At 41.2% G+C, this 9,325-nt stretch overlaps 1 protein-coding gene across 2 annotated transcripts; it reads right to left on the bottom strand.

Annotated features, from left to right (window-relative positions):
- Positions 1-9,325, bottom strand: LOC136528395 (ribulose-1,5 bisphosphate carboxylase/oxygenase large subunit N-methyltransferase, chloroplastic-like). 2 transcript variants are annotated; one of them, XM_066521352.1, is made up of 17 exons: positions 9,231-9,325; positions 9,050-9,149; positions 8,804-8,978; positions 8,605-8,710; positions 8,444-8,523; positions 6,616-6,648; positions 5,785-5,917; positions 5,243-5,354; positions 5,021-5,101; positions 4,816-4,880; positions 4,145-4,201; positions 3,569-3,640; positions 3,031-3,276; positions 2,133-2,245; positions 1,937-2,029; positions 1,514-1,670; positions 1-1,105 (listed from the first exon to the last, which is right to left on the bottom strand). In XM_066521352.1, exons 1-17 carry the CDS (start codon positions 9,288-9,290, stop codon positions 1,088-1,090), a joined length of 1,701 nt encoding a protein of 566 aa, XP_066377449.1. In that variant the 5' UTR covers positions 9,291-9,325; the 3' UTR covers positions 1-1,087. The 2 variants fall into 2 exon arrangements, with proteins under 2 accessions (XP_066377449.1, XP_066377450.1); XM_066521353.1 differs by lacking the exons at positions 1-1,105; positions 1,514-1,670; positions 1,937-2,029; positions 2,133-2,245 and adding an exon at positions 3,458-3,485 and having other exon boundaries at positions 3,098-3,276.

The raw sequence follows: 9,325 nt of genomic DNA, 5'->3' as shown, positions 1-9,325 counted from the left end.
GGGCCCAAGAAATCAAAGAAGCCCACGGCGGCAGCATTGTGACGCAAGGTTCTATTGAGTAGAAGGCAGCTCGAGCTTACGTACTCCTACACACCTTCCCAACGATATCCTGTCAGAGGCCAATCTGCTGCAGAGCGGATACCTCTTCATCATACCTATGGCATTTATATAATGTTTACTTGGAAACACAAAAATATATGCAGCGCAGGTGAACCATTATACAGGACCATTCACAGCCTGTTCGTTTGGCTGTGGCTTGTCGTAAACGATCGTAAATTTTTAGCCGGAATAATATTTTTCTCTCACATAAACCAGTCAACAGTACTTCTTTACGAACCAGCAACAATACGAACCAGTCAACTGAACAGGCCGTCAGTTGTCAGATCAAAACCAATCTAGACGAAGCCAAGGACCAGTCAGTTGTCAGACCAAAACCATATATCCAAGCAGGAAACGAAGATACGAAGGGGGTGTTTGTTCTTCAGTCGCTCCTAAAATTCATGTCACATCGAATATTTAAATATTAATAAAGAATATTAAATATAGATTAATTACAAAACCAATTACATAGATGGAGACTAATTTTCGAGACGAAATTTTTAAGTCTAATTAAGCTGTCATTAGCATATGATTACTGTAGCACCACGTTGTCAAATCATAGACTGATTAGGCTTAAAAGATTCGTCTCGCAAATTAGTCGCAAATTATGCAATTAGTTTCGTAATTAGTCTATATTTAATACTCTATATATGTGTCCAAATATTCGATGCGATAGGAATTTTAGGAGTTCCCGAAGACCCCCGTAAATCCACGAACATGCTTCGGTCTTTTGTATCCAGAATCCTCTGGAAGTGCATACGTACTACTCTGGAATGAAGTGCTTTCGCAAGGGAACCAAACGACGAAGATCAATATAGTAAGTGTGTGAATGCTACCCCTGGCAAAGAAGGTCTCCTGCCCGAAGGATCCGAGGAGAGGGTACAGGTTAGGTCAAACCCCATCAGAAACTCCTAACACAGCCAGGTGCCTCTTTTGGCCATTCCTCCATCGGATGTGGCCACCAGCACTAGTTTGACAACTCTGCAATTCAAGACCTGATGCAGGCCTGCCAATGCCACGATCGTAAACAAGTTAGAAAATATATTGCAACCTTTATCACTGCAAGTGTTTTTTAAGCCATCTGATGCCTTTCTGTACACTCTTTTTTCATGTGATTCGGGAGTAACTTCTAATCAAATCAGGCATGGCCAAACATTGCAGAGGAAACACTTGAATAATCCAAGGCAAGCTTGGGGAGCATAGAAATTATGCTTTGCTATCGTAGGTACAAAATGACTTACACTGCAAACTATGCCGTGGAATACGATTTTTAAAACATTGCAGCTGTAAATTGACTGAAACTACCATGTCTCTGTATTGAAATATCTACACTTACGTGGACATTACTTCCACAGCTACAACTGTATAAAACCTTAGAAATTTTACTGGAAAATAGAGAGAAGAAAATTTATACCAGATAAGTTTCTTTGGTCTGTTCTTTTGCAGAAAGCTCCAGAAGATACTCTGCCTCCCTCAGGAACAACCTTGCCAGCTGCTTTTGCCCTCTTCGGTACACTATACATGAACGGTAATTTATTTTTGACTTCTTTTTGTCCTTCTCATCACTTTCACTGCGAGAATAAAGAAAATGGTTTGCATATCATTACGATAAAACATGAGGTTGATAAACAAAAGACGTGCTCTAAAATATGTTAGCTCCATGCACATCTTGGATATTGGGGCTATTCATGTTGTATCCTAAAATAACCATTTTCAATAGTGCCCCATAGTACATTGCAGGAAATAAGTATAGTACCATGCATGGATGTGAATTTAAGATAAGGAAAATAAAACAAAAAAAAAACTCTTGAGAAAAGCCAAAAATTGATCTGCCCACCTCGCGTAGTCTTCTGACTGAATGGAATCAACCTGCTCAAGCAGTTCAGTGTCAGATGCTTCTGTTCCAGAGCCCTCTTCAAGTTCAGTCATTCTTGCAAAATGGATGGAGTGATGATCTATGAGTTATTCTTGATGCTATACCAAAGACAGCTATATGATCCAAAATACACCAATAGGAAGATAAAAGTGATTACTTGACCCCAAGAAGATCCACAAGCAAACCCAGTGCACCCTGATCACCGCAGACCTCCCAAATAGCACTTTGGATCTCTGCATCAGATATTTCTCTATCTTCACTAGATCCAACCTAGCAAGAACAAATTCAGCAAAGGCCCTAGAATCAATTTGCAGCATAATACAGAATTTGTCATATTTCAAGTTTAGATGCATTGCATCCAAATAAATTTTTTGAGCATTTCAAATATAAGCGTAGTCATCAGTTGTCAAATAGGCCATATAGAATAATGCTGAAAACAAAAGTTAATCTTCATCTAAATTCTGACGTTAGATCAGGAAATGAAACTTGAGATCACAATTACTTCATGAATACTTTTTTACGGCATGCATAGCCAGTAAAGCTCCTATTCATGAATGCAGCATTCATGACATGGATCATGGATGTGATGCCAAAAACTAGTGCCTCCATGCAAACGACATGAAATAACTGTCATCTGGCACTGCTGAAAAAACAGGGGCATATGCAGCAAATTATGTAGCTGCACACATTACAAGAGTGTGAAAGCACCCCTGCTAGTTAGTTTTAAGATTTTGAAACCTAAGGACTCCAAGTTGAGTCATAGGAGGAGGATGTCAGCTAACAAAGCATGCCTAAATCACGCTACATGGAATTCTGCCATTTTGGTACAATAGATGGCTAAGAAAAGATTCTTACGTGCACAGTCACTAGTCTCCTACTCCTTTTTAGTATACAGTTATCAACAGATCAATTCAGAAGTAGCGAACGAAACGCTGATCACTGCGTCTCCAGAAAATGTAGTATGACGCCTTAAGAATAAAGTCCAAATCTAAATCATGAGATTATAGCCTCAGGAGTCAACTCTTGGCTTAAAATACACCGTAAAAAGTGCTAACCTCTCCAAGTAAAGAAGCAACTTGTTCAAGCTCATGTTCTTGCATGGCAATCGTCCGTAGAGTACTCATAAATTCCTGAGGGAAAACATTTTTGTGAAGATATGATGGAACTTTGCGTTGACCACTCCAACTAAAACTTGAAAATGGACTAGTATTTTTCTTGCTATCCTTATCTTCACTGGAACAGATACCAAAAAATCCATTATCAAGCAATCTTCTGGGTAGGAGACATCTCAATTCGCCCTTCTGCAAAATACAGAAGACATACAAAGTGAGATTCATGGAGGTATTGAATGCTTAGAGGGCTTGATCTGGTTAGTGCAGTCATCATAATCTTGAGCTGTCCTGATCAGGGACAAATTTTGAAATCTTTGTACAAATTAACAATCAAAAGCGATATGTAAGGTAATTAATAAGCACAAAGTACCTATTACTAGTAGGCGATTCCCAAAACCCTGGCATGTACAGGTAGCACCTTAATATAATGATAGAAGCAATGCATGAATAGGGTGGAAAAGGGCTAATCCCTTGGCAGTACCTGCATCTCTAGTAGCTGTATTTTTGTATCAGCAGACTGGATCTGTCTAAGAGCTTCCAAAGGATAATGAACCTGCACTTAGCAAGTAACCAGAGCTTACTTTATTAGATACATCTTATGTAAGTATGCCAAAAGAGGGAAAAATACTGAATCTTAACAATTTAATCCTGTAACACGTGAAGTCTTTCAAACAGCCAATCGAATAATTGTACGGTTTCTGAGTAACTTATACAAACGACGAGACACAGATATGCTATTCTATGAAATTTCAAATCCTAGCTCTATTGACTCAGCAATAAATGAGAAAGGAATTAGTAATGAATAATGACTTCATCCTTTTCTTTCAACTTTCCACTGCAAGTGTTCCTCCTTTGGTTGCTCCAAAGAGCAATAGAGTTAGGTTTCCAAATATCACAGGATGGTAAACTGATTAGTACCACAGATTTTTAAGCCAAACATTTACTTGGTCAGTTTAATAGTCCAAATTCTGACCTTTCTTTATTTATTGGCTACAAAAGATAAATGGCAAAATTCTAAATTATTATCTTTTAGCACATACATCATTATGAGGGTTACCATGAGATAATCATCAGGATTGTTGTCAACCACAAATCCATAGAGGTACAGTAGTTCCTGTAAGTACACAAAGTACAACTTCATCAGTAAGGCTATTCTAGTTGTTAAACTATTAAACATGGAACTGCACAAAACAAAACCGTCTTTTCACCTCTAAGTATGATCAGTGTGAAATCTAGAGCAATAATTCAGCATTTGCACTAGAAGTAAATCCATAAGGAACTAAGGATATATGAATCCATGTGCCACTCAAATCAAATAACCAGACCCCAGGGATAAAAAAAAGCCACATAATCTTCAAGCAGTGCATCCCCCTCATTTGATTTTGTTTCCTTTTAGATTATGCATCGTCAAGACCAGGAAACATTAGATTGTTTTCTGGATTTCTTTGCCAAAATTGTAACTAAGGCCTAGGAATACAGATCTAAAGAAATTTCTTGTAAGGGTTTCTATTGTTCCACAAGAGGCAATCACACAAGTATCACGGTGCCGTATTAGTATACTACAAAAAGTGTGATAGAGAGCCTAAACAAGAATATGTGAGACAAAGAGAGTGATCCAAGTCATACAACGGCAACTATAATAAAAAACAGAAAACTAAAATTAAAAAGAACAAAACATTAGCGGTAAACTAATAACACTAGATCTACACATATTTTTGTGAGTAATACCTCATTTCCTTTGTTGCCATAGTTTATGCAGATCTCTGCTCCAGCCTCAGCAGAACTTTTATCAGCTTCAGAAAGAAACGAATACATACAATTAATCATAACGGGAATAATTATCTTACTGAAAATATTAGCTTAAAGGAAAGCCACAAAGTTCATTTATCATGTGGTGAACTATACAAAAAGAAGGTTGGATCATAGAAGTTACCAAGCAAGAGGTACATTGAAGCAGGAATTCCAGTAACATTTCCCACAGAATCAACTTCCCATGTTGCCAGTGCCTTTACATCTAGTGAATACAATCAAACTAGCTTATAACAGGGAAAGAGTGATGCTAGACTAACAGATACATCATACATGTTTACTTTCTTGTCAAAAAACAGGCAATACTTTGTCACTGTAGTTGATGAATTAAATATAGAACCCTTACTATGATTGCAGAAATCAATTCCTGGGACAAGGCCCTCAACCCAAATTGACTCTGTGTTACTTGATTTAGAATTCTCATCAGCACTATGATCCTTAGCTGTAATGTCAATTTCCTGCCAAAAAAAAAGAGCAAGTATTTTGGCACAAGAACATATGGATGAAGAAAACCATTTAAAATTAATAGTGAAGATGCCAGAAAGCACGAGTAGAAATGATGCCCATGGTATACCAGAGCCTCACGAAGTTTCTTTAACTATTTCTATGTTAGGAAAAGGACACCCACTTGAGCATACAGGTACAATTATGATACCAATCCCCCAAAGTCCGAAATGGCTCGAGACTCAAAATTTGTGACCATGACACAATGTTGAATTCAGTTTCAATTTTTAAAAGTCTGCAACAATCCTGAGGCTCATTTGATGGTGGGGATAGTACATTTACCTACTCCCTCCGTTCCAAATTGTAAGATTTGTGACCATGACACAATGTTGAATTCAGTTTCAATTATGATACCAGTGCTAGGATGAAAGGTTTGAAATTGACCTGTTGGGCAGGGGGGCCAGAATAGCAAGCATCATTGCCGGTTCCGATTTGTTCATCGCCACATGAACCCGGAAAAACATAAGAATGAGGCAGTGGTATGTTCAGTGCTCGAGTCCAGAAGATTGAGTTTGCCCTGTCAAAGACTCGTACTGCTGATTAGAAAGAAAATTAGCTGGAGATAATAAAATTGGGATGTCTATATGGCAGTTTCATTAAGCTTTCGATTATGTACACTTGTGGAAAGAATTAGTCCTTGACACCATCACTTTAATCAAGTAAGAATTACAGATTCCTTAACACTGATCAAATTTTCACCATGACCACAGGAAAAGGAAGCAGGTACTGGATACTAGATATTGAAACATGTTAACTTTTTTTTAATGACTAATACAGTAATACCATGTCACGCCTTATTTGGTTCAGCTATTGTTTTTTCGTGTGGCTAACTCATTTATGCACGTGGGCCATACTGAACATCCAATTGCATGGTAGATTTGCACGTAAATAGTATAGCTATGCAACACTACTAATCATGGTGAAAATGAACTCCTAATTGTTATACAATTGTAACAGATGATACCTAATTAATCTACACTATCATAAACAAAAAATAACCACAAAAGATTCTTCTGTTTCTTCATGATTACAACATTTCAGGATTGTCTTCTTCTCTTGATTCTCCAATCCCATGTACTGTTTACAACATTACATTAACTCAGCGTTGTCCACAGTCCGCATAATGGCATGATCAATCAAGATGGTAAAATGATATCAAGTGAAGTTTACAGTATGTCGTTTCTAACTTTAGTACAAACAAGAGTTATTACATACCAAAGGAAGTCCTCAAACAACACTTCAATTGAGCTGCAAAACAGTTTTGATAGCATTAGCATTTAACGAATGGAAAGTTTCAAGCAGATCAAAAGGAGTACATTTCTCGGCAAACATGCTACAAGCAATGTAATGAATCTTAGTTTCAGAGAGAAAGGCCAGGAGACACCAATTTACTTGAGAGTATGTCATACGTCCGATGGAGGGCCCAGGAGAGGACCCGGCCCACCCAGGCCGGCATCGCAACAAGGCCTCAGGCGCCCTGTCGGGCCCAAAGCAGACCCGGAGTGAACAGTACCCGCTGGGACTGTAGCTCCACGGGTACTGTTTGCCCGCGGTATGGCTCCGCCATCAGGAGATTGATTAGATAGGGGTTTGGTTTGTTTAGAAAAGGAGGATCCATATCTATAAGGACCTCCCTTGTTATATTACTTAGGATACAAAGTCTTCCCAGGACTATAAGTAGAGGGGATAGAGGACCCGTTTTTGAGGCGAGCGAAGAACTCATCGTGAAACATCTTCCACTGATCGGTGATTTCGCGGACGTTGTTGCAAACTGTCTCCATGTCGACGATCTTGGTGGTGGTGGCCATCGGATCGATCTGGTCTCCGGATACCAGGTGTAAGGGTCCTCCTGGGGGAAGGGGCTGCGTGCTAGGGCTGGGGGGTAGCAGCGGCTATGGTGGTGACGGCTAGGGTTTGGGGAGAGAAGAGAAGGAGATGGCGCAGGGAGAGAGGGGAGGGAGGTGCTGGAGAGAGGGAGAGGGGAGAGGGATAGGGAAGCCCTTAGGCTGTTCTTTCCTGATCGCAATGATTACATAGCCCTTCTACTTATAGTCCTATGAAGACTTGTATCCTAAGTAATCTAACGAGGGAAGTCCTTATAGATATGGATCCTCCTTTTCTAAACAAACCAAACCCCTATCTAATCAATCTCCTGATGGCGGAGCCATACCGCGGGCGAACAGTACCCGCGGGTACTGTTCACACCGGGTCTGCTTTGGGCCCCACAGGGCGCCTGAGGCCTTGTTGCGATGCTGGCCTGGGTGGGCCGGGTCCTCTCCTGGGCCCTCCATCGGACGTACAATAGAGAGAATAATCTTTTTTCTTGCTTAAACATAATACTTTATGTATCAAGCAATAACAATGAACCTTTCAAGAAAAAAGGGCCAGATGGCACTGGCTTACTTGAGGAGATGGCAGAAGAGAAGTGATATGGAATGAAGTTAATATTTATGTGCTTAAGCATGATGCAACATTCTGTCAGTTTTCAGGCTCCTAACAACTCAATCAATGAGACAAAAACAATGACCGGGCACCTAATAAATAGATATCCATGCACCTAAAAAGCTGAATATCTGACAATATTTTAGAAACGCCTAACTGATAATTTGATGCTAAGCAGAATTAGATGCAATTGCTAGGTCGGTAGGCCCTAGCGCCAGTTCCTTGGTTGCACAAAAACAGGCCAGTATTTGCGCATAAGAAGTGATGCAGCATAAAAGAGTTAGAAGAATCACCAGCATTATTACAGCACAATCAGAGTGAAATTCAAATTTCAACATGAGGCCATGAGAGCATACATAGGTATGTCATTATTTGGGTGATGTAAATTTGTGAATTGATGGGTCTTAAGTACATTTTGAAACAAATATAAAATCATGAGAGATGCAATTAGGTCAATAACATAAGATCTGCAAGTGTAGTAAGGGCTAGCTGCAAAAGGCTATTCAGATCAAAATAGACTCCAAAAGTCAATAAACCATAACTGGTAACCACAAACCACACTAGAAGTGAATTTCAAACACCTTATAAACTAAATCCAAACCTTGCTGATTCATCGACATGTAAAAGCTCCTCAACGAGTCCTTTAACCTTCTCATCAAATGAGGATTGCAATGACTTCCTCTGAAACAAAATCCCAAAACGACTGATTGTCTTTACCACCCAAGATCCCCAAGCAGAAGTCTAACAACAACAGTGATGAACCTGGATCACCGTAGCCCGGTGCAGAGTCGTCCCTTCCAGTTCGGCAAGCTCTTCCTCAGTAAACCAAAGGGAGCTCCCGAAGGTGCTCGGAAGCATATCCAAATATCTGCGATTGCAGTGACCCACCACTTCAGCTACGGTTCAAATTATTTCCATGTGCGAGGGGCAAGGGGAATTCGGTTGCAGATTGCGGTCTTACGGCTTCCAGAGTGAGCCAGGGCGTCGGTGCTCGGCCATGAGGAAGAGCATGACGAGGAGGCGGTCGTCGACGCCTGCCTCCTCGAAAAGCGCGCGGCACCGCAGGCCGACGAGTGGGTCCTGCAGCACCCGCATCGGCGTGATGGCGAGGTCGAGCGGCACCACCATCGCCACCCCTGCACCGCACCGGCGCAACGCCCGGATGAGCCTCGTCAATTCGGGGGAGAGGAGAGGAGAGGAGCGTTACCGTCGTTGGCGCCCGGCTCGGGGGCGGCGGTGGAGAAGACGCCAAAGCCCTTGCCGCCGCATGCGCGGATCGTGCAGCCGCGGAGGTCGGCGCCGTTGGCCTGCAGCGGAAAGGGAGGGGTCGGGGTTTAGGGTTTTAAGGGGGAGATTGGACGGGATATGGGAATGGGAGAGGGAGCGACCTGGAGCCATTGGAGGAAGGATTCTAGCTTGACGTCGTCGTCGGCAGCGGCGGCTGCCATGGCAGTGTTCGAGTTCGACGAATTGCGCGAGTGAC

The sequence above is a fragment of the Miscanthus floridulus genome, chromosome 19 (genome assembly GCF_019320115.1).
Source record: "Miscanthus floridulus cultivar M001 chromosome 19, ASM1932011v1, whole genome shotgun sequence".
Classification (NCBI taxonomy): Eukaryota; Viridiplantae; Streptophyta; class Magnoliopsida; order Poales; family Poaceae; genus Miscanthus; species Miscanthus floridulus.
The sequence above is the reverse complement of the archived record's forward strand: the minus strand, read 5'-3'. Positions and strand labels throughout refer to the sequence as shown.

Coding starts and splice junctions, on each gene's coding strand:
- LOC136528395 (XM_066521352.1), bottom strand. CDS start 9,290: ATGGCAGCCGCCGCTGCCGACGACGACGTCAAGCTAGAATCCTTCCTC. Junction 4,881..5,020: donor TTCAATGTACCTCTTGCTTG/GTAACTTCTATG, acceptor TTCTTTCTGAAG/CTGATAAAAGTTCTGCTGAG. Junction 1,671..1,936: donor CAGTCAGAAGACTACGCGAG/GTGGGCAGATCA, acceptor TTATTCTCGCAG/TGAAAGTGATGAGAAGGACA.